Genomic DNA, 27818 nt, shown 5'->3' with positions numbered 1-27818 from the left:
AAATTTCAATAATGAAAAGTGAGACAAGTTACTCTAACAAGTTATTGATAAAAATAGAATAAAATACTATTTCTAATAATAAAAGATTTAAGTGTTGATTATTCAATAAAAAATTAGATTAGTTCGAAAAAATAGGTAGTTGATTATTTATTTTTTTATCCCTAAATTTTAATTTTTCTTTTATAAAACTGTGTGTAAATTTTGATTTAATTTTTTTTAATCTCTTTATATTTAAAAATTAAATTTTGGTCCTTTTTCAAATTTTATATTAGTTTTACTCCTAATTGATTGAGCAGTTATTCATTCGTTTAAGTAAATATCAAAAATTTAAATCTTATCTTATACATAGTAGTTTATTAACTAATAAAAATTTTAAAATAAAATATAGATTCGCGACAAATTATTCATCGATTTGCTAGATATGCGCGGAAAAAATTATCTCAACTCAATTTTTTGTCATAAAAGATGATAGCAAGTTGGTGGTAAGAATATACATACCACTACAACTTTGATTCATATCTCACATCATACCATATTATAGCTTAGGAACAGGAGCTTCAAGCTTAGAACTTAATTTGGGAGATTAAGGTTTACTTAGTAGTAGTATTATAAAATAGCAATGGCGGTGGTTAATCATGAATGAGCACTCTTTTTAATGCACAAAGAGTGAGTGGGTATAACTTCAGGGTCTTTACAAATTACAATCACTTTTATTATTATTATTTTTTTCTCCTTCAGAAAAAAAATAAAAAATCCAATTTCACACATTAACACATTGGTTTGTTAGCTGCAACATTTACTTCTGTTTGGTTTTACCCTTTCTCTCTCTTACCCTCCTTTTTTCCTCTCTCTCTCTCTCTCTCTCTCTAAAAATCACAGCTTTTTTATTGTATGTGTTGCTGCCATAGACAGTGAATGAATGGCAGGGGTTTGTTAACAAGAAAGTAGGAGCAAGTGATTTTTCACAACGAAATCCAAAAGGGTCCCAAAATTTCAATAAAAGTTTCAATTTTTTTAAGTGGGAAAAAAAGAAAAAGAAATTAAAGAAGGAATTGAATGAATGGAAGGCACAGGGTGCCAAAAGTAGTACAGAATCAGAAATGGGGTATCTTTCTCTTCCTACTTTTGGTTTTTGGAGTGTTCTTTTTTTTTTAGTTATAAATTTTGCTTCATTTATCTCATTACTCTCTCTTTCTTTCCCCCTTTCCCTGCAGGTTTTGGTTCTGCAGGGTTCTGACTAGGGTTTGAATGAAGGTACTTATTATTAATACTGAAATCAATGTCCTTTGCATAATTGAGATTGACTGCATATATATCTGTTGAGATTCTTTTCAGCTTTCTTTGTTTCTGTTGAAATTATGACTATCAATCTGAATTTCATTTTAGATTCTAGTTTAATTTAATTTGACTTGAGTTTTTCTTTTTTTTTTTTCTTTTTTTGAAAGAGACTTTATTGCCCTCTTGTCCCTCTCTACTCCTTGTAGAAGGGTCCTTCATTTATGACAATTTGGTGTACCTTCAAAGTTTCAGTGATTGGCTTTGGAAATGGTAGCTGCCAAACTCGTGTGAGTTTAAAGTACATCTTTGGGGAACTTCACTTGGGGTGTTAAAAGTCTTTTCAATTTTTGGTGTTTATGAACTCGTTTGATTTAAGTGAAGTTGCTATCTTTTTTATATGTATATATCTCTCTCTCTTTGTTTTATTCTTGTTATTGTGGATGGTGTTCAATTTCTAGAGTAAAAGAGTTAGTTTCATCTTTGAACTGATGAAGTTTTTATCATTGTGATCATTGTTTTGTTAACTTTGGTTGAAGAGGAAATTTCATGAATTAGTTTAATTTCCTTGAATTTTTAACTTACTATTCAATTTTTAACTTTTGTTTCTTCTTTCTGCTTTCTGTTTGTTTGATTGCTTCTAGAAGCCATTGAAAAGAATCTGCTAGTGGTTTTTCGTTGGTAGTGCTTTGGTTAAGGATTATGGGAGACAGAGAGAATTTCGAGGTAGATAGAGACCGGGATCGCGTGAATTATTCGACTAGTATGGCTTCGGATTGGAGGTTTGGTGTTGGGAACTTTGCAAATTCAATGGTGGATTCGTATGTTACAAACTTTTGGGACCACCCCAATTCCCAGAACCTGGGATTTTGTGACATTAATGGGGGCTCTTCGAACATGAACGTGATTGGAAAAGATGGATTCGGCTACGGTAGAGGCAGTCATGATCATAGGACACTAGAAATGGGTTGGAGCCATGCTAGTTCTGTGTTGAAGGGTGATAACAATGCTTTCTTGCCAAATGGACCAGCAATGCTTCCCCAGAGTTTATCTCAGTTTCCGAGTGATTCCGGATTCATCGAGAGGGCTGCGAGACTCTCGTGCTTTGGCGCGGGGAATTCCGTGGACATGGTGAACTCATTTGGGATTCCTCAATCCATGAACCTTTATGCTAGGATTGGGGGAACAATGCAGGGAACAGGGGATGCTCTTTTAGGACATGGATTAAGATCGGCAGCACTCGGAGGGCAATCTCATAAAAGTGATCCGAATGTAGTTGAAGATGCGAAAGATGATAAAGAAATGACTCTCCAGGATGATAAAAGAAGTGAAAATCTTGCAGTGTCTCATGATGAAGGGAAACAAGCTCTTGGTGGTTCTGCTAATGAATCAGATAGAGCCGAATCGAGTGGCCGAGATGATTCCCCAATGTTGGAGTGTACAAGTGGGGAGCCTTCGAATAAGGGACTAAGCTCAAAGAAAAGGAAAAGAATTGGACTGGTATGGTTTTTGAGCTCTATTTATCAAATTTGCATGCATATTCATGTATGTGACTCTGTTGTTTATTGTGTTGCAGGATGCCGATAAAGATAAAGTCGATGGAAGTCCTGAACAACCTGGTGCAGCCGTGAAGGATAATTCCGGGAGTCGACAGCAAAAGGAGGAGCAACAACCGGCTCCATCAACCAAGGGGTCCGGGAAGAATGCCAAGCAGGGTTCTCAAGCATCTGATTCACCTAAGGAGGAGTACATACATGTTAGGGCTCGCCGGGGTCAAGCAACAAATAGCCACAGCCTTGCAGAGAGAGTAAGACATATTAAGACACCATTTATGTCTATGGTGGGAAAAAAGAATTATTTTTATTAAGAATTTTAAAGTACGATGATTATGATTCTAACTCTAGGTAAGGAGGGAAAAGATCAGCGAGCGTATGAAGTTTCTTCAAGACCTTGTACCTGGATGCAGCAAGGTAGCTCTAAAATTTGAGACTGGAAGATTTTTCTACCTAAAGCCTTGATAGGACTAGCGTGTAGCTTTCTTTAAACTTCATTTTCAATATGTTTGTAGGTCACGGGAAAGGCGGTGATGCTAGACGAAATTATAAATTATGTACAGTCTCTTCAAAGACAGGTTGAGGTATGGATGAAAATTGAAAACGTATCTTCTCTCTATATTTTTAACTGTTATTGTTGAACCATGGAACTGAAATTTCTGTCGTTTTTGGATTCTTTGTTAGCATGATTTCGGCATATAATTCTTTTACTAGCATTTTATACAATTAAAGTATTCTTTCTTCCTTCTCTGTTTTGCATTTATTCGAGCTAAAGTTGACACTCCCTTTCATCCTCTCGGCAGTTTTTGTCAATGAAACTTGCCACAGTAAATCCGCGGATGGATTTTAATATTGAGGGATTGCTTGCTAAAGAAGTAAGTCTCTTGGTGAGTTTAAAACATACACATGGCAGTATACACATCACTGATCTCAAATTCTCAATACAACCTGAACTTTTCATCAGATTCTTCAGCAACGGGCCGGTACTTCTTCCGCGCATGGGTTTCCTCCAGAATTGTCCATGGCTTTTCCGCCATTACATCCATCTCGACCAGGACTTATTCATTCGACTCTTCCTAGCATGGCAAATTCATCGGATATACTTCGGCGGACGCTTCAACCAAATTTGGCGCACTTGAGCGGAGGATTCAAGGACCCAAATCAGGTACTTATTCAGTTATTCCACTACAGGCAATGTTATTTTGACAACACATCATTTAAGGACCCAAATTGTGAAATAACTTTGCATTTTGTTGATTTTTCTGATTGTTTCGCAATCTCTTATGTTCTCTATGAATGGCAATAGCTTCCTGAAGTCTGGGACGACGAGCTTCACAACGTTGTACAGATGACATTTCCGACATCTGCCCCTCCGAGTTGCCAAGACCTGGATGGTAAGTTAAGGTTTTTCGCCTACGAATGAACCTTTCCAATTTGCACATAACTCTTGCCAATGGAAAGCTAAGAAAAATCTTGACGTTTCATGTTGATGCAGGTTCTGCGCCTTCGGGTCAAACAAAAACTGAACCTTGATGTTCAAGTCTTCATGCCATGCATCCTCGTACATTAGCCAATTCGGCACACCGTGGAGCAGACGGATCTAAGTTACCAAGACAGAATGCCGGATACTCGAATCGAATCAAATTTAACCCGCAACACACCTTCTAGATGAAGGCTTTGAAGGGCAGAGTTACATACAAGAAGGAACCGACTCTAGATTATTACATAGAAGGAAATTAGAGGAGTATTGAAGGATGTTCCTTTGTGTTTCTTTTTTTACATTTCAAGCATGAAAATAGATATCCTGAATGTATGTTTGGAAGTGGAATCTGCTTGATGAAGTAGAGTTTGTTCATTAAATGTATAATATGTATTTAAGCAGAATGCAAAGATGGGATCTCACCACTCTTAATGTTTCTTGTGGCTTTGCACCAAGTTTGATCAACAGAATGAGCAAAAGCAAAAGCCCTTTTTTATCCTTTTTAATTGGTGTAACAAGCTCCTGGTTTTTTCAGTTGATGCTTATTTGCTACTTGCACATATTATAAAGTAATGTTTGCTACATTCTCCAAAAATCAGCTATGTTTCATTGTTGCAATGTGAGTATCATTGAATTCCATATGGTGTGACAAAATGTATACTACTACAGTACTACTATTACTACTACTACTATTGCAACAACAAAAAAGTTTTATTCCATTAGGTATGGTTGATTACATGGATCAAATGAGGAAATTGTATATTATTATGTATCATATTTACAGTGAGACTGTCAAAATGTAGATCTTATTTTATTATTTTTATGATTTTTTTAAGACTGTTAAAACGTAGATCTCTTTTGATTATTTTATGTATGATCTTTTTAAGTCTTTCTTTATCACTTGTCACCTGTCTACCTTCTATAATTTATCCTATCCACCTTTTTAATTAGGTGTTCTGCTAATTTTCTTCTCTTATGTCTAAATTATATAAGATAAAATTCTATAATCTTTTTCACATAAAATATATATAATAGTGTAATATTGGTTTAGTTATTTTGTTAGTCTTTATAATTTTATCCAAAAAAAATACTAGAGAGTCATCAGAATTTGTTATTTTTAACTATCAATTAATCATCTTGTTTGATTACTAAACTAAAGGAATTGAGTTGATAACTAAAAGTAACGACTAAAAATAATAAATTCTGATGGCTCTCTAACATTTTTCTTTATCAATATTTAATTAAATTTTATAGTTTAAAACTGTAATTGAGTTTAGACAAAATTTTAATTAAGTTTTTTCAAACTAATTTTTTGTTAGAAATTTAAAATATTTTTAAAGTATTTGTTTTTGTGTTTGATGTATGAAAAATTATAGAATATTTTTTAACTATTGTGTGATATTTTTTTTTTTTAAAGATTAATTAGTAAAAATTTAATTATAATTTTTTGTTTAGTATAATGATGTATTTATAAATTTTTAATTATAAATATCTAATTCAAAATTTGATAAAATTATAAAAGGTTAATAGAATAATTAAATTCATAATATTAATATGCATAACTTGTGAGAATGAAAAATGTATTTTAATAAATGTTTGACAAAAATGTCAAAATATGTATTAAAATAAAATAATATCGAATTATAACAAAATACATTAGTTGAAAATTGAAATAAAATAAAATTATATGAAGTGCAACTCGTTTTTTAGTTTTTTTTACTCATAGTTTAATTATTCACTCTATAGTTTAATTTTATTTAATTTCTATAAAACCTTTGCTTTCTCGGTTCAGTTTAGCACGCACCGTTTTTTCGCGCCACAAAACACTTAAAAAAAAATATGCCACCCTCTTCTTCCAACTACTACTGTTCTTTGCTCAAAGTTTGCTGCGAAATCCGCAATATTAACCAACTCAAGAAGCTCCATTGCCTCATAATCAAGGCTTTCATAGACCCAGAAACATTCTTATTGAATAACATCATCAGCTCTTATGCAAAACTCGGCAGAATCAGATATGCACGTACGGTGTTCGACAAAATGCCCCAACCGAATGTATACTCGTGGAACAGCATTCTTTCTGCGTATTCAAAACTGGGTCAGGTTTCTGAGATGGAAAACTTGTTTGTTGCCATGCCAACCCGTGATGTGGTGTCTTGGAATTCCCTTATTTCGGGGTATGCTGGTTGTGGTTCTCTTGACCAATCAGTGAAGGCCTATAACTTGATGTTGAATGATGGGTTGTACCATCTGAATAGGATCACACTCTCGACGATGCTTATTCTTGCATCTGATCAGGGGTGTGTCTATTTGGGACAGCAGATTCATGGGCATGTGGTGAAATTCGGTTTTGGGTGTTATGTTTTTGTTGGGAGTCCTTTGGTGAATATGTACTTGAGGATGGGAATGGTATCTTCTGCAAGGCAGGCTTTTGAAGAAGTGTCAGAGAAGAATGTGGTTTTGTATAATACTTTGTTGACGGGGCTTATGCGATGTGGTAAGATTGAAGATTCGAGGCGTTTGTTTTATGATATGCGAGAGAGGGATTCGATTTCTTGGACAACAATGATCACAGGGTCTGCTCAGAATGGGTTGCACGAAGAAGCTATTGATTTTTTCAGAGAGATGAGATTGGAAAATCTAGAGATCGATCAGTACACATTTGGAAGTGTGTTAACTGCATGTGGTGGTCTTATGGCTTTGCAAGAAGGCAAGCAGGTTCATGCTTACATAATTAGGACTGATTATAAGGATAATATATTTGTTGGCAGTGCTCTTGTTGACATGTATTGCAAATGCAAGAGTATAAAATCAGCAGAAACGGTTTTCAAGAGGATGTCCTGCAAGAATGTTATCTCTTGGACCGCAATGTTGGTGGGATATGGACAGAATGGTTATAGTGAAGAAGCTGTTAAAGTCTTTTGCGATATGCAAAACTTTGGGATCGAGCCAGATGATTTTACCCTTGGGAGTGTAATTAGCTCATGCGCAAACCTTGCAAGCTTAGAAGAGGGTGCCCAATTTCATGGGAGGGCTCTGGTTTCTGGCCTGATTTCTTTTCTTACTGTTTCCAATGCACTTGTTACATTATATGGGAAGTGTGGGAGCCTTGAAGACTCCCATCGACTTTTTAATGAAATGACCTTCAGAGATGAAGTCTCTTGGACAGCACTTGTTTCTGGATATGCACAGTTTGGTAAAGCCGATGAAACAATCAGGTTATTCGAAACCATGTTAGCACATGGTTTGAAACCCGACAAGGTTACTTTCATCGGGGTTCTTGCAGCTTGCAGTAGGGCAGGACTAGTAGAGAACGGAAAACAGATATTTGAATCGATGATTAAGGAACATGGAATTACGCCAATTCAAGATCATTACACCTGCATGATTGACCTTTTTAGTCGAGCTGGTAGATTAGATGAAGCAAGGAATTTTATAAATAGGATGCCTTTCGGTCCTGATGGAATTGGTTGGTCAACCTTATTAAGTTCATGTAGATTCCATGGGAACATGGAAATTGGCAAGTGGGCTGCTGAGTCTCTCTTGGAATTAGAACCACATAATACTGCATGCTACATCTTACTTTCCAGCATCTATGCAGCCAAAGGGGAATGGGAAGAAGTTGCCAAATTAAGAAAAGGGATGAGAGATAAGGGACTGCGAAAGGAACCAGGATGTAGCTGGATCAAATATAAGAACCAAGTATACATTTTCTCTGCGGATGATCAGTCAAATCCATTTTTGGATCGGATATATTCTGAGCTTGAAAAGTTGCATGACAAAATGATACAAGAAGGATATGTGCCTGATATGAACTCTGTTCTGCATGATGTTGGGGATTCAGAGAAATTAAGAATGCTTAATCATCATAGTGAAAAGCTTGCTATTGCCTTTGGGTTGGTATTTATTCCTCCTGGTCTTCCCATACGAGTAGTTAAAAATTTGAGGGTTTGTGGGGATTGCCACAATGCCACTAAGTATATATCTAAGATCACCCAGAGGGAAATTCTAGTGAGAGATGCTGCCCGGTTCCACTTGTTTAAAGATGGAACGTGTTCTTGTGGAGACTTTTGGTGAAGTCCACTTGTGTAAAGCGATTTATCAGACTTTCAAAATGAACGAAACACGAGATCTGGCATAACTGAGACTTATGAGACCACTTTCTTCAAAGTGTATGGGTGAATGCATTTGTTTTGGCTATCCTATAATTCTATAAAAACTTGAACTAGATGAGAGATTGTGGTCCTCACTTGGCATATGACTCAACATTGTTGGTTGTCTTAATTTGAAGGGGGGAGAATGGAAGAGACTTGATATGACCATGATTTGAATTTACAGCACAAGGAAGGATACCTATGTAGTCTACGCACATTCTTATTACCGTACAATATCATTAAAAGATGCTGATCAAGTCAGAAGCCAGGGTACAATCTCACAATCTGGGCATGGAATGGCATGTTGGCGGAGCGGCTTTTTAGTGGCAAGGCTACGTTATCAACGAGGCCAGTTGGATAGATACTGCTGATCTTAGAGGTCAATTTCTCGTTTCAATCTTATAGATATTGTTATTGCTGAGGCAGCTGACAGTGTTAATGATTGCACTGGCCTGTTCAAGGAAGGCCCGGGTTTAAGCCAGAAAACACTCACTTCTCCAAAATGCACATCTGATTTTTTCCCCCCATTTGAAGAGCTTATGATACCATGATCATAGGGCAATATATGAGTTCTTTATTATTATTATTATTTTTTTACTAATTTATCAGTTTTCTAACTTAGTGGAAGAAAGTTTTATTATTATAGACTAACTAATGTTACTTTACTTAATTTCTTTGTTTGCGAGCATACCAAATAAATAAATAAATTGCATTATCTGTAAGCGCAATTTTTTTTTTCTTGTTACAGTTGATAAACACAAATCAGATAAGATGTTGTATTGTGGTTCTTTTCATAGTGTTTTCTGTTTTCCTTCATTTAAATTGAGCAACTCTGTTCAAACAGTCTGAAATATATGTTAGATCTGGGATCAGAATGCTAAAGAAATGGGTATTAGTGCTGAATATGAAACTGCAAAGGGTGATACATGAGAGATCTCCTGATCTACTAGACTTCATTGACTAATTTCTCAGCTTCCTCTTTCTACATCTCTAACACTCTTTATAACCCTTTTCTAACACTACGAAGTTTCACAACTTCATCCTGGTTCCTAAGATGATATAACATCAATTTCTATAAGTACATACTTTTCAGCAGGCAGAAGATAGAAAGGTAAAAAAGTAATGTATCTGATTTGCATAATTTATATTAGAAGTCAAAATAGAGTTGCTCAATTCAGGCTACTTGAGCTGCTTCAGACTTCTAGAGTGCAAAGAACATTATACTGGCTGTAGTCGAGATGGAATTATCGCAAGAAACTGAATTCTAGTGAAATAGTGAATGCATTTGTTTGATGGCTGGTTATACTCCCTCTAACCTTGCTGTTGGTTCTGCATCAGGTTCAGAAAATATAGTAAAATCCGAAAGAAAACTATTATTAGTGACCAACAATCACATTGAAAAGGAGGAAACAATGATTAATTACCTGCATCTGAGTGCAGATCTCAATGACTTCAGCCAGGGGTGCCCAATCACCAAAGTTCCTCTCGATAAATTGGTAAGCGATTCCACCCTTTCCACTCCCTACTATGAATAATCCACCCTTTATTTCGCCTTCGCCTTTGAAGTTCTGCTGAATTCCCATATTCTTGGCTCGCTTGTAATTGGAAATTGCTCGAGGATTCAACAGAAATCCTGTTAGGAACTTTTCCTTGAGCAGATTGCCCCCTCCAAGAGCTTTGAAGAAATCCCTTCCCCGATCGAAAAGTACAACACCTCCCCAGTATCTAGGCCAGAAATCTTTGACCTGCACCACAGCAATAATAGGTGAGTTTAAGTTGATTGATAGAAGAAATGGTGATAGTTGAAGTCTGTTAATACCTCTGCCTCTATGTGCTCATGAAGAACAGCAAATAGTTGAACCCCAAGTGCATCAAATATTGGTTTCTGGGAGAAAAGTTTGTGTGCTTCTGCTCTACACATGATGCACCTGTTTCCCATGTTTAAGGAACACTATGAAGCTAATTTCAATTTTACATGATGTATAGAAATGCACAAGTGTAGTTTGTTAGATATGAAAATACATAGATTTCACTTAACAACTAAAGTTTTATAAGACAACAGATCATGAGAGGTTTTGTTGTATATAATAATCATTGATTTCCCCTAATAGATTTTTTTTTTTTTGAAAGAGATGGTTTATCACATTAGAATTTAGACCTAAACAACAGAAACATATTTATAAGTATTGAGCGTAGGTTAGAACTCTTCACATGGCTTTAAATTATATTTTGTCCTACTTTAGACATGAGACATAATAGGGTTTACTGGCCTCGTTTGATCCATGTAGTTGACCCACCTAGTGGGATAAAGCTTTGTTGTTGTTGTTTTAATTTTGTTTTATTTGCAAAATAGGTTGTTTGCAATGAATGGAAAACTGTGAGAATTTACCCTGGTCGTCGTAAACACAGGAAAACAGCCGGTTTATGTCGCCATAGTTCTGAAGCCTTCATTGGAGGAGTCTTGGTTTTCACCAATGGTTCCATGCCAATCTTATACTCCGGTGTTAGCTTTTGAACTGATATATTTTCAATAGCAGAATATGGAGCAACTTGGTCAACGACTGGAGGAGGTTGCACGCAGCCACATGCTCTAGGATCAGCTGGCTCACTAGCCACAATCCCTTTGAAGACATATCCTTCTTTAATCTTAGGTTCAGCCAGTGAGTATTCATTTGATCTCATCATGCTATTGGAGCCATTAGATAAAAGGCGCATTGGGATCCTATCTTCTTTGTAGCTCATGCTGGTTCTTCTAGCAGAGAGTGCTTGTAATCTGTGGGGGTCACTGAATCTGGTTCTGTCGATGAAGCGGGCAATATGATCCCTCTTCATGTCAAACTGAGCAGAAAGATCTATAGTGCTTAAATTGAGAAGCTCCGGCAAACTTCTCCCGCAGGCCTCTATCTTATCTGCATATTGCATTAGTCCGCGATCATGCAGGTATGTCCTGATTCCAAGTGCCTCCTACAACATAAGAAAATGAAAAGTTGTTTGTTTAAATTAAATTTACTGAAGTTCAAATAGTGTTAGCAGAGTTTAATGCAGGTTTTAGAGGAGTTTAATGGCTAATACCTTTTGTTTTTGTGTCATGTTCATTGAATCCATATCCTCTAAATTCATAACCTTGAGGGTTGGCACATCTTCCCAACCTTCTTCCAACAAATTAGGAAGCAGTTCCTTCAAAACTCCATTACCTAGGAATTCCTCTACTGAAAATGAAGCCATTCTCTATTCACTCTGATCTGAATGAGTGTCTTCTTTGTTGTGTGAATGTGCTTAGAAGTTAAATGCACAGTCCACAACATCATGTATACAAATCATGAATGATTTTTAAGGTGTACCAAGCTATCTCATCCCTTTCTATATAAGGCCAATTTACAAATTAATAATTATAGCAAATATTCGTCGGCAAATCAACTGCTTTCTATTTTTAGATGTCTGTTATTTACTACAGTATATAGATAAACTGCTATAGGAATTAAACTAATCTAGTTTGAGGAACTATGTTGTGCCTCTTCAATCACTCAACTTTCTTTGTGTTGTTCTTTACATAAGGAAAACAAGTCTCTAACCATACATGAAACAAGTAATTACGTAATTTCACATCAGTTAAAATAACTCCTTTTTATATTGATTCCGTAAATGATCATCTAAAAAAACAGATGTGATTGGACGATTTTACATTGTCACTGTATCAAAATTAAATACTTCCTTTAAGAATTTAATTTAGGAAAAGTGAATGAGATTTAAGTTTTTGTTTAACAGGCCAAGTTGTGAGTTGCTTGATTCCTTTGCCGGCCAAAAGATTGTCTTTCTTTTGCCGGCCAAAATCTGTATTTTAAGTATATAACGACCAAAAAAAAGAGGCATGTTTCCAAAACCTAGGATAGTTGAGATTTAATTAGATTGTTTAAGGATCTAGTCAAGAGTTCGAATTATAGTAGTGTATATGAAAGATGTTTTGGCAATTTGGCCAGCATCAATGTTCTTTTGGAAATTCTTTGGTGTAAAAGAATTTAGCTATATCCCCTGTTCATAGTAAATACTGTAACACAAAAAAAAAAAGAAATGTTACTTATCCTTTAAATTTTTAGTATTTATTCAGCCTTTTAATTTAAATAACATTATTTAATTATTTTAAATATCTACTTTTATAAGAAGTTATTTGTCTTTTATAGGAAGTTACTTGTTTTAGTTTCTCTCTTTTCTAAAGATTGAATGACGGACAATTTTTAAAAGATACCTAATTGCACTACACAAAAAAATAATGCCATTTTTAAAGAAAAAGTTCCACACAAATTAATTATTATATTGTAGTAAAAAGGGTGATTATCACACATATTGGAAGAAGGGGTGAATAACAATAATGTGGTATTTGGTGGGTAAAATCAAATGGTTCGATTTCTACCATTTAGAAAAATTTGTACCTTTTTAAAATGTACTGTCAGATTTTTATATTCTAACAATTGAAAAAATTATTATGTGGTGAAATTGCATGTCCGTTTTCTAATTTTGAAAGAAACAAAAAAAATTAAAATAACTGAAATCATACCGTCTATTTTTTATATTCTAAATTTTAAAAAATAATTACAAAATGTATTTTTCGATTTAGCAAAACATTTTTTATATTTGTATAAAACACAAAAAATAATAATTCTTTGGTAATGCACAAATTACAGTTAGTCTCCAATATATAAAAAATTGCAAAAGTTTTGGAAATGTGAAGCGAAGTTCTCAAATTTCAACAACTCATATTATTTTGATTATGATTTCTTTCTAGAATATTCGAGTCTTACATGTCACATGCTTATACATAAAAAAATTGGAATACACTTTTTGATCATTCACAATAATTAATTCCTTTCACTAAATATTAAATAATAAAAACTTTAAAATTATTTGAAAGAGACTTAAAAAATAATGTCTCTTAAAAATAATAATATAAAAAAATGGCTGAATAGGCAGCTACCGTTCAAGTATTCAACAACCCTTTCATAAAACCGTGTAGGATAAGAATGCAAGCATGGCAAACTGCAAAGTTTAGCTTCAAGAAGAAAAATTAAACAGATTGAGATTAATCATTACAATATACCATTTAAAGAAAAAGAAAAAAAAAGTTTAATATCTGTATTTAATTTTTCTATTGTTATAAGATTTATTAAAATTTAAAATTTTCCAGCATATGAAATTTTTTATTTTCTTCATTTAACTATCTCTCTCTTTTAAAGAGACAAAATAAGAATATAGAACAAGAACAAGTTGGATTATAATTCTATTAATCAGTTTAGCTTTTCTCCCAAAACAAAACTTGTCCCTTTCAACTTTTATCAGAAAATGCAAAGTTTTGTTTGTTCATATCCGTTTCAACAACAAAACATATTTTGTTCCTTTTTTGTTACCATTCTGCTATTTTAAAACAAAAATAAATCCTTATTTTTTAATATATTTTTTATTTTAAAGACAAAATAAAAAAATCGATAATAATACGTATACATAATAAAAAAATTAGCCACTAATTAGTTACTATGTATAAAAATACATATTTAACATCTCATAAAAAATTTTATTATATTATTATAAATAAATTTAGTTATTTATCTATTGCAATTAATTATTTTATTATAATAAATTTAATTAGTCTAAGTATTTAATTTAAAAATAGGTAACTCAATATATATCTGATTTTGGAGGTTATTTTTAATATTGATTGAACATATTTTAAAATTTCTGATAGATATTTGAACACGAGACACACGATTGTTTGTTCTAAAACCATAAAAACCATAACATGTGAGGCTATTACATAAATATAGTAGTGACAACTCAGAGAGAGAGAGAAAGAGAGAGAAAGAGAGAAGCTTCTTCAATCATTCATTGATTATTCATTCATCAATAACCATGACACTGCAAAACAACACCCCAACAAGAACAAAGAAGCAACTCATCATTGATGATGATGATGCTAATGAACATTCTCCATTGCTACCAACAAAGAGAGATCATGATTATGATGATGGTAATGGTGATGGTGCATCCTTTGTTGGGTCAGTGTTCAATTTATCAACAACAATCATTGGTGCTGGAATCATGGCCTTACCAGCAGCAATCAAAGTGCTTGGTCTTCTCCCTGGCATTTCATCAATCATCTTCCTTGCATTCCTCACTGACACCTCTCTTGACATACTCCTAAGGTTCAGCAGAGTTGCAAAAGCTTCATCCTATGCTCATGTCATGGGTTCTGCTTTTGGAAGACTTGGAACAATGGTGCTTCAGATATCTGTTTTCATCAATAATCTTGGGATACTTGTTGTCTATATGATTATAATTGGTATACATTTCAAACTTTGTATTTGTTCTGTTTCGAAATAAATATCGATTCAACTAAATTAATATACCAAAAATGCTATGTGAACGTTAAAAATCGGTTATTATATATCTGTGTATAATATATGTAGTGTTTAACTCATTTCAATGTGTATTTTGTGTTGCAATTGACCAAGACTTGGTTTCTATTTTGTGTGTTGAATATTGAATATTGTCTTTCTCTAGTTGAAGTGGATGAATTTAGAGTGCCTAGTTTATTTATGATATCCAGAAAAGTAATTCTATAGCTTGATTTATATGTGAATATATAATCTATAGTTGAAGTGACTGGAAATTGATGTTGCTTAGAAATTGCTCTGTTTAGGGTTTTCTAGAAAAGCTGAAGACAACTTTTTTGAAGTTTTGATTGTTTTATAAAATTTATACAAATATGTGAATGTTGGCAAGAAAAGTATGAAACAAACTTACCCTTATTTTATATTCAATAATTGTTTACTTTGTTTTTGCTTTGTGATGGATTTCTAGGTGATGTGCTTTCTGGAACATCGTCCAGTGGAATTCACCATTTTGGTGTGCTTGAAGGATGGTTTGGTGAATGCTGGTGGACTGGCCGTTATTTCATTCTTCTTATTACAACCCTTTTCATATTTGCTCCACTGGCATTTGTTAAGAGAATAGGTAACAACAACAATACTATCAAGTTTTTTAGCAATGTTACATAATTTTGGAGCATTTGGCAAAGTTGAGTAATCTTCTTGTATTGGTATGCAGATTCATTGAGGTATTCTTCTGCTTTAGCGGTGGCTCTGGCGATCGTGTTTCTAGTCATAACTGCAGGAATCACACTGTTTAAATTGTTTAATGGCAGTATTGCTAGTCCGCGGTTACTTCCAAACGTTACTGATAGTGCATCTCTATGGAATCTCTTCACAGCAGTTCCAGTTCTTGTGACAGCATTTGTGTGCCATTACAATGGTAAGTCCTACTTTTTTTCGCTATTGCAAATGTAGCAGTGAACAATGTTTTCTGTCTGATACATGTCCTAGTAGGAATTATTTCATGAGCGGAAGAAAAGCAGGGTGGATTTCATGGGTTTCAATGCATAATAAAATGAATTATGACTTACAAATCATGTTCTTTTCTTCTGTTGAGAATATGGTTATTGTATATTAATACTTCCTAGGATTTCTAATATGACATAGTTCTTTATGTATGCTTTTTTAGTTTACTTGCATAATTGATGTAACTAACAATAATATTAAGCAATTAGGTGTTAGAAGAATTTTTTCACCAAAGTTTCTGTATTCTGCAGTTCATACAATAGACAAAGAGCTAGGAGACTCCTCGTTGATACAACCGGTTGTGCGCGCATCACTCTCTCTGTGTTCCAGCATCTATATTCTTACAGCCTTATTCGGATTCCTCCTATTTGGTGAATCAACTCTGGATGATGTGCTAGCCAACTTTGATACTGATCTTGGCATCCCTTACAGTAGTCTCCTTAACGACGTTGTTCGCATTAGCTATGCTCTCCACCTCATGCTTGTTTTCCCGGTGATCTTCTTCTCGTTGCGCTTCAATTTTGACGATCTCATCTTTCCTTCAGCTAGGCCACTGAATTCAGATCAGTGTAGATTTGTCTCGATCACCAGCGGACTTGTTGCTTTAGTGTACATAGCTGCAAACTTTATACCAAGCATATGGGATGCTTTTCAATTCACTGGAGCCACTGCCACTGTTTGCCTTGGGTTTATTTTCCCAGCTGCGATCGCTCTAAGGTGCGATTTCTTAGTCACAGTTCATTACTTTTTGGTAATTTCATCATGCTGATTTTTGTTGAACCCTTTGTAGTGAATCTTTATGTGAATCTTTTTGTTGAACCCTTTCATCATCCTACTACAACCCTTTGTAGTAGGATGCTAGTGTTGTATATTATGAACTCAATTTCACAGGCGTGAAATGCGAGTGTGTCAAGTTTTTGCTTTCTGTAGAAGTAAGACTAATCCACGGCAGAAGCTAGAGTAAATGAAAGCTTCCCCGGAATTTTTTTTTCCCATGTTAAACAAAGCTATTGGGATTGAAATTGCTATGAACTTTCAAAAAGCTATGTCATAGATGCATTTTCGAAGCTGACATATAATTCTGGTTTTGCAGGGATTCCCATGGCATTGCATCAAAGAAGGACAAGATTTTATCTGTTATAATGATCGCTCTTGCCGTATTCTCGAACATCATAGCGATATACAGTAACGCCAATTCCATGTTCAGGAAGGAAGTTGATGATCTTCATTGACTTATTAAAGTGCCTATAAGTAACCATTGATAGATAAAAGTTCCATACTCTCATTCCAAGCAATTTAAGCAAAACAAACACTTTAATGGAACCAGAGAATGAACTTGTTTTTGGATTGAGTTTGAGAAAGTGAAGTACAAGACTCACTGCAAAGAGTTTTGGAAGAGGAACTGAAAGTAAAAGTGAAAAACTATGTGAACATTTAAATATATTTTACATGTAATGTTCATAATTTTCAGAGAATTTAAGTGGTGCCTAGCAGATTTAGTTTTGGGGAGAATGGTAATAATCAACTACCAATTTAGTTTGGTACTTGATTCTACATTCTTTCTAATGTTAATTGCCCCTTGAATAAATGAATACTTTTAATGTCAATATTACTGATTACAATTAAAAGTGTAATCACTATAATGATTAATGGATAATGATAAGAGAGTATCAAATGAGAGAGAGAAGAAGAGCTAAAAAAAGCATCATTATATGATTATACATTATGAATTAAAATAATTTTGTTATTTTGTTGGTCTTTATAATTTTACTAAATTTTTAATTAGATTCTTATATTTTTTTTTTCAATTTGATCTTTAAACTGTTTTTAATTTTGTAATTAAGTCTTTTTCATATTAAAAATATTAAAATTAATAAAACATTTCTCTTATAAAAAAACAAAATAATTAATTTTCCATAGAGGATTGGTTATTATAATTTAATAAGTTAGGCTTTTATTCCTGAAAATAAAAACTAAATGAGAAAGTTTAAAGAAACAGCGAGAATACAAGTATACAACCATGTAAATTCAGGTAATAATGTTTTTTATTGATATAAATTGCCTTTACATTTCTATCAAGTTATTAAAACTGGTTGTTCTTGCTCTACTTATTGTGTTGAGCTCTCTTGTTCACAAAAAAAAAAAAAAAAAACTGATACATATACTTTCTCATCTTTTCTCCTCTCCCCATCATCCACAAAAAGAATAACAATTAAACTAAAAATACAAACCTATATAAGAAGCAAAAACAAAGAAAAGAAATTGGTTCTTCTGAAGCATGCCATCTGATGAAAATCTCCTTGGTACTTAGAATGATCACACTATTCAGCAGTGTTATCAACTATGAACCAAAAAACAGATTGGCTGCTGTATATTGCTGAATCTTCTCTTACAACTGATTCAAGCAGGGTTCTAAACCTGTAAATAAATATTCGGTGGTGGCGCCGGACCGAGATGGAGTCCCCGGTTGGATCATGTGATTCCTTGTTATATAAACAGAGTGGATTTGGCATTGGACATCTCTTCATGGATGAAAGCATATCTGTTCAGCATTGTGTTGGGAAGTTCTTGGTTCCTATTGGACACTGAATTTGCCATATCCCAAAGTTTGCTTTGCATTTTTTGTGTCCTCTTTCATGTCTTGTTCTTGAGCTTTTTGAAATCTCATGCAAGACTAGTAGGAACTAGGGTATAATACCAATTTCATCATACTTGGATGAAGCCAAGGGGAATTATAATTAGATAGGCAACTCGCGTTTAGGTTCGAGTCTAGTTGAAAAAATAAGGAGACTCCAGAACCTCTCGGAGATCGAAGTCTCCTCGCTCCGGTAAGGGAGGAAACTTCAAGGTTGGGAAATTCTTCTCAAAACTCTCAAGCAACTGTTAATAAAAAAAGTTTTAGAAAAAGGTAAATATTTCTGTATAAAGAAGCTTGTAATCTAAACTAGAGATACTTTACATTTTCTAATACTGGAGCCTCATAGAGTTCGACGAACTTCTCCCTAAGTATCCTGTTCATATCATCAACATCACATGCATGCGTCCAATACGAATCATGCACCCCTGCGATTAAGAAATTCCTGATTAAAAAGAATACGCTAATGTACATATAGATATATACAAGTAATTAGTAAGTACCTGCAAAGTTCAACCCTGCTTTTTTACAAGCAACTGCAGTCATCATCATGTGAGAACCATCAAGAGAGTGAACGAAATTCGGTGGAAAAGCTGTTCTCTGCCTTTTACCCATGACCTGTAAAATAAATGCGATATTTAAATATTTATCTCATTGAAGAGACCAGATCGTGAAATTCAGTCACAAAAAACATGAATTAGTCTAAATTATACAATGCCAAGATGAAGCATGATTATTAATCATCCAAAATAAGGAGTCTGATTCACAAATACAGGATTTCACGACACTCAGTGACTCAAATAGAACTATAATTAGTTTTTAAAGTAACTACACAATTCTGTAGTATGTGGTCTGTTTTGACAGTCATGATCAAGTTAATAGTTACCTTGTCAGTCTCACGTTGTAATGTCAATATCTGAAGGGAAGTCTTGATCTGCATTGAATTCAATTGTGCATGTTAATGATTTAATTTCATTGATTTTCAGAGACTATACACAATGAAAGATAAGGCTGACAGTTGAGAATATTACAAGATGTCTTCCTAATTGTCGGTACGGTTGTACTACAGGAAGCCCGAGGGGAGTAGTCCACCGAACCGCTTGGTTTGTGGTAGCTATCACCTAATTCCATGTTCAAATATATGAAGTTTAGAAGCATTAGCTATATATATTTTAAAAGCATAAATAATCGAACCACTCACTCACTCTTTCAAGTGATGCCATTCAAAGCAAAATTAGTCATACCTTAGCACAATCACCTAGCCAGCCCATGATACTTCTTGCGGCCTCAAACATCTCCTCTAAGGCAGTGAGAGTTGTCTATGAAAAGAGAATCATAAGTAAATAACAATGCTCGCTTCGGAAATGTGTATATACATCACCAAAGAATGAAATTCTCTCTTACTTTTGCGGCATAGCAAGCAGCAGCAAACAGCTCCGAATCCTCCTCAATGGCACATCGCTCCTTTAGCCTACGTTTGATCTGGTCTCGGGCCCCAATATAAGTTACTCCATAGACTGAAGTCATCACTGTCTGTTTCACCAATTTTCGGTCCACCTAATGGTGTCAATAATGATAAAGTGTTCAGTTAATGTAACATTGGATGACATAGAGGTGTCATTTCACATTTCGAAGGAGGAAAACAAAAACCACCATTCAAAGCAAAATCTTTAGTCTAACATGCATGTCTTTCATTTTAGAATATTAAAATAAAAACATTTTTTAATAAATAAAATTATCTTTTAAAAATTGAAAATTAACCGAGACCTGGCTGATCAGACGCTTTGCATGCAATGCATTGGGATTAGTTTTAGGATCTTTCTCTGCATCCCTCTTCATTATTTCTAGAACTCTGCACCATAATACCAAATATGAAAACATCAAACAGGTAGATTATTGAAAACGAGAAATAAATGATAATATTAGAATTCAAGAAGGGAATATGGGTTACTACAAATGCAAGGGCAAATGCAACCAACTCCTTGAGTTGATAGAGTGGCATCAAGGAAAAAAAGTTGATAATTGCTTCGTCGATTAGAATAATTTATTCCGCAGTCTATAATGTATAATTCACAGAGCTGATTACCTGGCAGCAATGCCCGAATACACATCTGCAGGCTGGTCTCCACAAACAAGATTAACCGCAGCAGCTCCCAACTTCAAAAAGAAAAAGGAATGCAGAAAATCTAAGATGATCCACAATTAAAAAGAAGAAAAAGAGAAGGATAAAACCGCAAAAATTTCAATCGACCATACAGCAGAAAAGGTTTTGTTTCAAAGGCAAATTAAAAAAGAATGTATCAAATATTGTTAAGTATAATGCTGGGGCAGCTGCTTCTTGACAAATATAAAATGCGGTGGTTAACATTTTGACGAAATTAGAGCATCAAATCTTAAGTTTTAACAATCCCATCTTTCCATGATGCACAAAAGTTAAGCAGTACCAAGACCATATTATTCAGTACAATGGAAACAATGTAACATCTACAAAATGTTCAGTTATGTATTACCTTGTCCCTGCCAAGTGCTGCATAGTGTTGTAAGCCATTGCAAGAACCATCCTACAAAATGTGGGGAAATATAAAAAGAAATTTTAATGCTAGGAATCATAACTATGATTATCTGCCCTCTCAATTCTCAACTTCACAACTTGCATGCTTCTGGCAAATGAATAGAAAATAACAGAACAATATTGTATTGGTACACCGTTTAAACTGAACTTTCCTACAATTACAAGGCCAAATCACACAATTACATATGTTCCCAAATAAAAATTATGAAATCTCGGCAGAAGATACCTGGTGCACAGGCATATGAGAAATTGTAGCCTCGGGATTGGGGCTTCTCAATGCTTCAGAGAGATTGATACATGCTGCCAAACACTGAAAAGGATCCTCTGCTTGCAACCACCAACGATTTCCTTCTAGTGGTCTGTCTGCAGAATCAAATATATCATTCACGTGGTTCTCGGTAAATGCTATTCGACCCTCATAAGATAACTTGTCCACACCACCAGCATACAAATTTGCCAGATGTATTTTCAACCAGTGCAATCCCGACTTTCCCAGAGGTCGCCCCTCTGCAAACTCGAGTACACCTCGACATAGATCAGAACCAAGATGGTTCAAATGTGGGTGCATGGGATATGCACGCCCACGGAAATCAAGATTGTGAGGATAATAGAAGCCATCTTCATCCTTCATCTTTCGTGCAACCTATAGCCAAAATTAGCCAATGTGTTGGTGTTGACATGTTCTCTCTCATGGAAATAATTTCATATTACTAGTCTATTTGAAGAATATTAGGAGACTTCTTACGGCAAGTTTAAGCTCAATGTCACATCGTTGTGAATGTCTCTCATTATTCTCCTTCTTGGCAGCTTTGACCTTCCACTTCCATTTTCGGATTTCTGATTCATCCTCTGTATCTGGTTCTTCTGGAAGGGGAACCTTTAAGATTAAGATGAAATAGTGTCAAAACATATTGACTCATCCACCCAAGTCAGTTTAATTTCTACTCTCTTTTAAGCAGCTTTAGTTTCTTTCTGCAAGGGTAAAAGGAGTATCAAAATTGCCATATCTAATTATTTGGTGACATGGAAATATTTTATTTGTATATATACAAATCTTTGCTGTGAAGCAATTATAAATCATGATCATTTTCATGAAGTTGAATGGGCTAAGGTTTGAGGGTATATAGGGGTAAGACAAATAACATAGCAACAAAGTTTGTCGGGTACTCACATCTTCCCGATCCACCAAGTCAGCAAGACATCCCCCGTTAGCCCATATTTGATCTATAACATTGAGCACCCTTTTGTTTATCCTCCATTTGGTGCTGCCAAGAGTATTAAGGGCCTGACCATAAATGATAATAGAATTAATTTCAACATCTATTGACTGTTGAGCATGTACAGATGCAAGCACATGTGGGGGGTGGGGGGATCCAACCTCAAAAACAGGCTCAAGTTGACACCTCGGAGCTCGTTTAACTGCTTCACGTTGCTGTTTTGCTCCATGTATTCTCATAACATATGATGGCAAAAACAAGTATGCTCCTTTGTCATACCTACAAAATATTGCAACATTTCCGCCAAAAATAAATAAATAAATAAATTAACAATCAAAACAGTTCAACCTAATTGGCTGAACACGTTCAAGCAATGTGCCATTATGATCTGAATTAAGAAAAAAAAAAGGGCAATGACATTGGAACAGCAAATATCTTTGAATTTCTGCTATCCCAAATAGAAAACAAAAGGAACTTATGATTCAAATGTTGCTAGTTGCAAAAACTTTGAGCAACTTGGCTTTATGCAAATAAAATAAACTAGGCTAACATAGGCCAAAGGTTCAATGAGCTTTGCAGAATGTTACAAAATAAAATTATTTAAGAAAAAGTATATGAAGTACCCTGTCCAGTTAATAGGCGGAACCAGCATTGGCATGTAGGGCATGACCATATGCCTAGCCTGTTGATGTAAATACAGTTTGAAGTTAGCATCACTTCATGAATTTCAATGCATGAAAGAAAATGTGATGTTGGACATACAGAGACACAAAATCTGTCTAAATAACCTACTCAGAAATGTGGATATGAGACCTTAAAATGTCACTTACAGTCTTCTCAAGGCCCTTGAGCACCAGTGGGTCACATTCAATAACACCATATCTCCTACTCCTAATCAAGCAAAAAGTATTCAGGTGAGAAACAAAAGAGAAGTAGAACATTAAAAGACACTGATTGTGACAAAAGATTAAAGAGAGGAGCTACAAATCTCACTGAGAATCACTTGTCACAGTTCTAAGAGTATGCTTAAATGCAGGGTATATATCTGGTGGAGCATCTCCAATTTCATTAGCAGGCGGTTGAATGTAAGCTGATTCTATTAACAATTGCATCAAACGGGAACCAACCTGGAATTCAAAATAACTATGTCATAAAATAAAAATAAGAAATCTTCCATGCGATGTTCGTTGGTACAACAAGAACATCACAAACCTTTACTTGACCTTCCTGTCCCCAAGGCTTTGAAGCATCTAGACCCCGAACTATTCCCAACACTTGCTGTTGCTTCTGTTTTTTCATCAACATGGAAACCTTTTTCCTGAGTCTCTTCTGGTCCTTAGCCATTTTCTCTTTCTCTTCCTTCAGTTTGGCCGTTTCTATGGATTCGGGAGCACATCCACCATCAGGCTTGTCGGCATTTGCACTCTTCGTGTTTTTTGTCTTCTCCATAAATCTGTATATCTTTGCCTGATCCACATACAAGGTTACAGTTTCAGTTAATGAAAAGTTGAAAACTTGATTATTTTGAATTCATAGAAGAAACAATCTAATTAGAACCAAAAAACAGGAATTGACCACATTATTTCTGAACACAAAATCCAAGCAACATTAGCACTATATTAACCATAGCCTTCATCTGACTGAGCATTGACATTTGTGAGATTGTAACACAAGGGAAGTTTCACGACACATAACCAAACTAGATTACTGGAATTACCATACAAATTATAGCTCAAATATTAGATTGTTTCCCTTATCAGATCAATATTTCATACCTCGTGTTCAACAGCTTCACCTATTTGACAAGCAGCTTGGATCACTCTGGCACTGCCTACTCCATTACTGTTGGTCATCAACAACCCCATCAACTTGTGCATTGTGATCACAGCCATCATCTCTGCGGGCAACTCATTGAAATAAGGAGCATGGCTCAACCTATGCACATTGCGTTTGGAATACTCTTGGTCAGCAGCAATTGCATTCCTCAAAGGCTCAAACCAACCAAGGAATAACGATTTCATGTAAGGCAGATTGGGTGCAAGCTTCTGCTCACGCATGTCATCCAATAGCTCCTGATATCGAATATGACTTTAGTTAGTTAAGTTACTTAGGTTACACACCACACCTCTCCCTCTCTCTCTTACCCCTAGGAAATAGATCCAGTTACACCAAGGGTTATTTTATATACTTCATTGAATAAATTGTTAAAGACAGTAAATTTCAACAAACTAACTGTTGAATACCGTAATATTATCCTGGCGATCAAAACATGCCGAATTTCAGAAAACAAAAAATTGTCATTAAAGAATACATTATGCTTTTCTAACTTGCTAACTTCCTTTATATATGCTTAGAGACACTAAATTTCATCAATCTAACTGTTGAATCCTGCAATACCCTCATGATCAAAATGAGAAGATTAAGTATCAAATCCTTTTAAAATTGGGATATAACTAGATATATATGCAATTGGGTACACTTGGTCTACTAAGTGAAGACTTTCAATCAAATTGGACTGATTGAATTTAGTGCTACTACAAAGTATCTGACATATATACATATAAATTTGAAGTTTTCAATTTTCCACCATCTTGTATACCTGATACTCTTTAGCTGCCTCTTCCCATGCCTCAGTCTCCACCTTTATCTGCCTCTTCCGAAGCATCTTGAACTTGTAGTTAGCCATGCCTTCAACACCACCGTTCTTCGTTTCCACTTGGGCTTTTGCTTTTCCCTTCTCTTCTTCCTTCAACATATGCTCCAACAATTTCTGAACCTCATTGGAAGTGGGACAATCATCTTCCGTATCAGTAGTGGATTCAATAGCCTCAGCAGCGCTACCATAATATCTAGCTAACTTCAAGTACTTAGAAAAACCAAAGTGTTCCTCAGAAAACGAAAAACTGGATCCACCCAGTTCGTTTCTCGGTGCAAAGACTCCAACTTTATCGAAACCCAAAAACTGGAACCCTGGTAGTATCTGGGTCCTGGCGGGTTTAATTTTCTCGGGAAAATTCCAATGCCGAGAAAAACTTCGGGAATTGGAAGATGAAGGTAAGTAGAAGGATTCGGAGGGTAGCTTGAACTTGGTTGAGGAAGCTCGCTTCGCTAAGTAGGTCCACATTTTTGCGATGGTGGAAGCGTGAGATCGAGAGAGCTTAGTTGCTGGTTGATGGTGTTTGGGTCATGAGAAAGTGACGGGGGGATTTTCCCGAGAAAATAAGTTAGAATGTGGTGAGTGAGAGGCGCAAGAAGTAGCAGCCGCCTCTAAAGCCTTCAAGAGGAACTCTCTAAACCCTTCATAAAACCTATCTCATCTTTCTTCTACTGTTTCCTTGTAAAACCCTTTTTCAATAAATAATTAATAGAGGTGTTGTAAAATAAATAAAGTTATACTAAATATAAAATAAAGATATATAAATAGAAGACTCTAATATAAATATAATTAGTTTAATAATAATTTATATATGTATCTACTAATATTAAATATTGTAATATATATATATATATATATATAGAAAGAAATATAAATTAAAAGTAAAGAGAGAGAGAATTGTTTTTGTTTTATTGTTACTGATATGTGTGTTCAAAGGTTTAAGTCTCTCTCTATTTATACATATATGGAACACCTTTTTTTCCACAGCTCATTTATTGAAGAACAAAACAATTTCTTCATTGAGAAACTGAGCCGCCCATATATTAATGGGCATCCAACTCAGCTTCTTATCACAATATTCTCCTTTGGATGCCCATTTAGAATTATTGCCTCATTAAAACTTTACTAAAGGAAAATCTTGTGGGAAAAACTTTAGTGAAGGAAAAAGAGTACAATATCCTTTATGATGGGGACTGCCTCATTAAAAACCTTGTCAAGAAAAACCCAATGAGAAAAAACCTGACCAAAGAAAAAAAGTACAGTCTCCCCCTTTTGTCGACATCATTTAATGTCTCGAAATCGGCACATCTCAATCTCATGTACCAATCTTTCAAATGAGGATTTTGGGAGTGACTTTGTGAATAAATATGCCAGATTGTCATTTGAGCAGATCTGTTGGACATCAATTGTCCCTTAATTTTGAAGATCATGAGTGAAGAAGAATTTGGGAGAAATATGCTTTGTTCTATCGCCTTTGATGTATTCGCCTTTAAGTTGAGCAATACATGCTGTATTACATTCAAACAGGACAGTTGGAGCTATCTTATGGTCAATCAGTCAACATGATGATATAATATATTGGATCAAACTCTTGAGCCAAAAACACTCGCGACTAGCTTCATGTATCGCGAGTATTTCAGCATGATTAGAGGAGGTTGCTGCTATTGTCTGTTTTGTGGACCTCCATGATATAGTTGTACCACCATATGTGAACATATATCCTGTTTGAGATCTCCCTTTATGTGGATCAGACAAGTATCCAGCATCTGCATAGACAACTAGTTGTGACTTGGATCCATAGGGATAAAACAATCCCATATCAACTGTTCCATGAAGATATCGAAAAATTTGCTTGATTCCACTCTAATGTCTTCTGGTTGGAGAGGAACTATACCTTGCTAGTAAATTCACCGCGAATGATATGTCAGGTCGCGTATTATTAGCAAGATACATTAGCGCTCCAATGGCACTAAGATATGGTACTTCAAGACCAAGGATATCTTCATTCTCTTCTTTAGGACGAAATTGATCTTTTTTCACATTCAAAGATCTTACGATCATTGGAGTACTTAATGGATGTGACTTATCCATATAAAATCTCTTCAAGATCTTCTCTGTGTATGTTGTTTGATGAATAAAGATCCCATTTTTTATATGCTCGATCTGCAGGTCGAGATAAAATTTAGTCCTTCCAAGATCTTTCATCTCAAACTCTTCTTTTAGAGTTTTTATAATTGTTGGAATCTCTTCAGGAGTCCCAATGATATTTAAATCATCAACGTACACAGCAATTATAATAAATCCAGATGCAGATTTTTTTTATGAAAACACATGGACATATATCATCATTCTTGAGTCCATTTTTGGCCAGATGCTCAGTAAGACAATTATACCACATTCGTCCAGATTGCTTTAGAGCATATAAAGATCTTTGCAATTTCACTAAGTATAACCCTTGCGAATATTCATTGGATGGTTTAGATATCTTTAGTCCTTCAGGGACTTTCATATAGATATCCCGATCTAATGAGTCGTATAAATAGGCTGTTACCACATCCATTAAATGCATATGCAGTTTATGATATGCAGATAAACTGACCAAATAACGCAATGTTATCGCATCCACTACAAGGGAATACATTTCTTCATAATCTATACCGGGCCTTTGCGAAAAGCCTTATGCCACAAGTCGGGCTTTGTAGCGCACAACTTCATTTTTCTCATTTCGTTTTCTCACAAATACCCATCGGTATCCAACAGGTTTTAGATCTTCTGGTGTATGGACTACAGGTCCAAAGACTTCATGTTTTACAAGTGAGTCTAACTCAGCCTTCATGGCTTCTTTCCATTTTGGCCAATCATCCCTTTGTCGACATTCTTCAACTGATCTTGGC

The 27818-nt window shown here is 34.9% G+C and overlaps 5 protein-coding genes across 7 annotated transcripts; 3 read left to right on the top strand and 2 right to left on the bottom strand.

Moving 5' to 3' along the window:
• The first annotated feature begins 767 nt into the window (after positions 1 to 767).
• Positions 768 to 4903, top strand: LOC130964487 (transcription factor bHLH49). Of its 2 annotated transcripts, none has more exons than XM_057889893.1 (10): positions 768 to 1105; positions 1215 to 1254; positions 1923 to 2775; positions 2852 to 3082; positions 3180 to 3245; positions 3344 to 3412; positions 3632 to 3703; positions 3793 to 3993; positions 4135 to 4222; positions 4324 to 4903. In XM_057889893.1, exons 3-10 carry the CDS (start codon positions 1978 to 1980, stop codon positions 4359 to 4361), a joined length of 1563 nt encoding a protein of 520 aa, XP_057745876.1. In that variant the 5' UTR covers positions 768 to 1105; positions 1215 to 1254; positions 1923 to 1977; the 3' UTR covers positions 4362 to 4903. The 2 variants fall into 2 exon arrangements, with proteins under 2 accessions (XP_057745876.1, XP_057745870.1); XM_057889887.1 differs by having other exon boundaries at positions 1920 to 2775.
• Positions 4904 to 6134: 1231 nt separating this feature from the next.
• Positions 6135 to 10873, top strand: LOC130961506 (putative pentatricopeptide repeat-containing protein At1g68930). Its single transcript, XM_057887440.1, has 3 exons — positions 6135 to 8838; positions 9798 to 9955; positions 10813 to 10873. Exon 1 carries the CDS (start codon positions 6148 to 6150, stop codon positions 8380 to 8382), a length of 2235 nt encoding a protein of 744 aa, XP_057743423.1. The 5' UTR covers positions 6135 to 6147; the 3' UTR covers positions 8383 to 8838; positions 9798 to 9955; positions 10813 to 10873.
• LOC130961515 (uncharacterized) lies at positions 9271 to 11684 on the bottom strand. Of its 2 annotated transcripts, XM_057887458.1 has the most exons (5): positions 11532 to 11684; positions 10849 to 11423; positions 10279 to 10387; positions 9884 to 10204; positions 9271 to 9788 (listed from the first exon to the last, which is right to left on the bottom strand). In XM_057887458.1, the coding sequence occupies exons 1-5, from the start codon at positions 11682 to 11684 to the stop codon at positions 9771 to 9773; spliced, it is 1176 nt and encodes a 391-aa protein (XP_057743441.1). In that variant the 3' UTR covers positions 9271 to 9770. The 2 variants fall into 2 exon arrangements, with proteins under 2 accessions (XP_057743441.1, XP_057743433.1); XM_057887450.1 differs by lacking the exon at positions 9271 to 9788 and having other exon boundaries at positions 9825 to 10204.
• A 2560-nt stretch (positions 11685 to 14244) lies between these two features.
• On the top strand, positions 14245 to 17319 carry LOC130942351 (amino acid transporter AVT6B-like). The gene is made up of 5 exons (XM_057870997.1): positions 14245 to 14787; positions 15309 to 15461; positions 15555 to 15758; positions 16096 to 16561; positions 16938 to 17319. Exons 1-5 carry the CDS (start codon positions 14358 to 14360, stop codon positions 17074 to 17076), a joined length of 1392 nt encoding a protein of 463 aa, XP_057726980.1. The 5' UTR covers positions 14245 to 14357; the 3' UTR covers positions 17077 to 17319.
• Positions 17320 to 17867: 548 nt separating this feature from the next.
• Positions 17868 to 25570, bottom strand: LOC130936333 (DNA-directed RNA polymerase 1, mitochondrial-like). The gene is made up of 20 exons (XM_057866391.1): positions 24868 to 25570; positions 24044 to 24340; positions 23481 to 23735; positions 23262 to 23395; positions 23099 to 23159; positions 22892 to 22950; positions 22430 to 22547; positions 22223 to 22336; positions 21797 to 21928; positions 21278 to 21694; positions 20990 to 21040; positions 20566 to 20636; positions 20247 to 20331; positions 19884 to 20036; positions 19724 to 19798; positions 19511 to 19600; positions 19366 to 19413; positions 18983 to 19097; positions 18804 to 18907; positions 17868 to 18724 (listed from the first exon to the last, which is right to left on the bottom strand). Exons 1-20 carry the CDS (start codon positions 25390 to 25392, stop codon positions 18614 to 18616), a joined length of 3015 nt encoding a protein of 1004 aa, XP_057722374.1. The 5' UTR covers positions 25393 to 25570; the 3' UTR covers positions 17868 to 18613.
• Positions 25571 to 27818: the final 2248 nt, after the last annotated feature.

Source organism: Arachis stenosperma, chromosome 1, assembly GCF_014773155.1.
Source record: "Arachis stenosperma cultivar V10309 chromosome 1, arast.V10309.gnm1.PFL2, whole genome shotgun sequence".
NCBI classification, from domain to species: Eukaryota; Viridiplantae; Streptophyta; class Magnoliopsida; order Fabales; family Fabaceae; genus Arachis; species Arachis stenosperma.
Note: the sequence above shows the minus strand (reverse complement) of the source record. Positions and strands in the feature narration are given on the sequence as shown.

What these genes read in the sequence shown, in the direction of transcription:
- LOC130936333 (XM_057866391.1), bottom strand. Translation starts at nt 25,392, where the DNA reads ATGTGGACCTACTTAGCGAAGCGAGCTTCCTCAACCAAGTTCAAGCTA. An exon ending in TCAAGGGCCTTGAGAAGACT is followed by an intron (nt 22,951 to 23,098) that starts GTAAGTGACATT and finishes TTACATCAACAG; the next exon opens with GCTAGGCATATGGTCATGCC. An exon ending in AACTTGAGCCTGTTTTTGAG is followed by an intron (nt 22,337 to 22,429) that starts GTTGGATCCCCC and finishes ATTTATGGTCAG; the next exon opens with GCCCTTAATACTCTTGGCAG.
- LOC130964487 (XM_057889893.1), top strand. Translation starts at nt 1,978, where the DNA reads ATGGGAGACAGAGAGAATTTCGAGGTAGATAGAGACCGGGATCGCGTG. An exon ending in GCCACAGCCTTGCAGAGAGA is followed by an intron (nt 3,083 to 3,179) that starts GTAAGACATATT and finishes TTCTAACTCTAG; the next exon opens with GTAAGGAGGGAAAAGATCAG. An exon ending in GAGTTGCCAAGACCTGGATG is followed by an intron (nt 4,223 to 4,323) that starts GTAAGTTAAGGT and finishes ATGTTGATGCAG; the next exon opens with GTTCTGCGCCTTCGGGTCAA.
- LOC130961515 (XM_057887450.1), bottom strand. Translation starts at nt 11,684, where the DNA reads ATGGCTTCATTTTCAGTAGAGGAATTCCTAGGTAATGGAGTTTTGAAG. An exon ending in ACATGACACAAAAACAAAAG is followed by an intron (nt 11,424 to 11,531) that starts GTATTAGCCATT and finishes CTTATGTTGTAG; the next exon opens with GAGGCACTTGGAATCAGGAC. An exon ending in CTGTGTTTACGACGACCAGG is followed by an intron (nt 10,388 to 10,848) that starts GTAAATTCTCAC and finishes CATGGGAAACAG; the next exon opens with GTGCATCATGTGTAGAGCAG.
- LOC130961506 (XM_057887440.1), top strand. Translation starts at nt 6,148, where the DNA reads ATGCCACCCTCTTCTTCCAACTACTACTGTTCTTTGCTCAAAGTTTGC.
- LOC130942351 (XM_057870997.1), top strand. Translation starts at nt 14,358, where the DNA reads ATGACACTGCAAAACAACACCCCAACAAGAACAAAGAAGCAACTCATC. An exon ending in GGCATTTGTTAAGAGAATAG is followed by an intron (nt 15,462 to 15,554) that starts GTAACAACAACA and finishes ATTGGTATGCAG; the next exon opens with ATTCATTGAGGTATTCTTCT. An exon ending in ATTTGTGTGCCATTACAATG is followed by an intron (nt 15,759 to 16,095) that starts GTAAGTCCTACT and finishes TGTATTCTGCAG; the next exon opens with TTCATACAATAGACAAAGAG.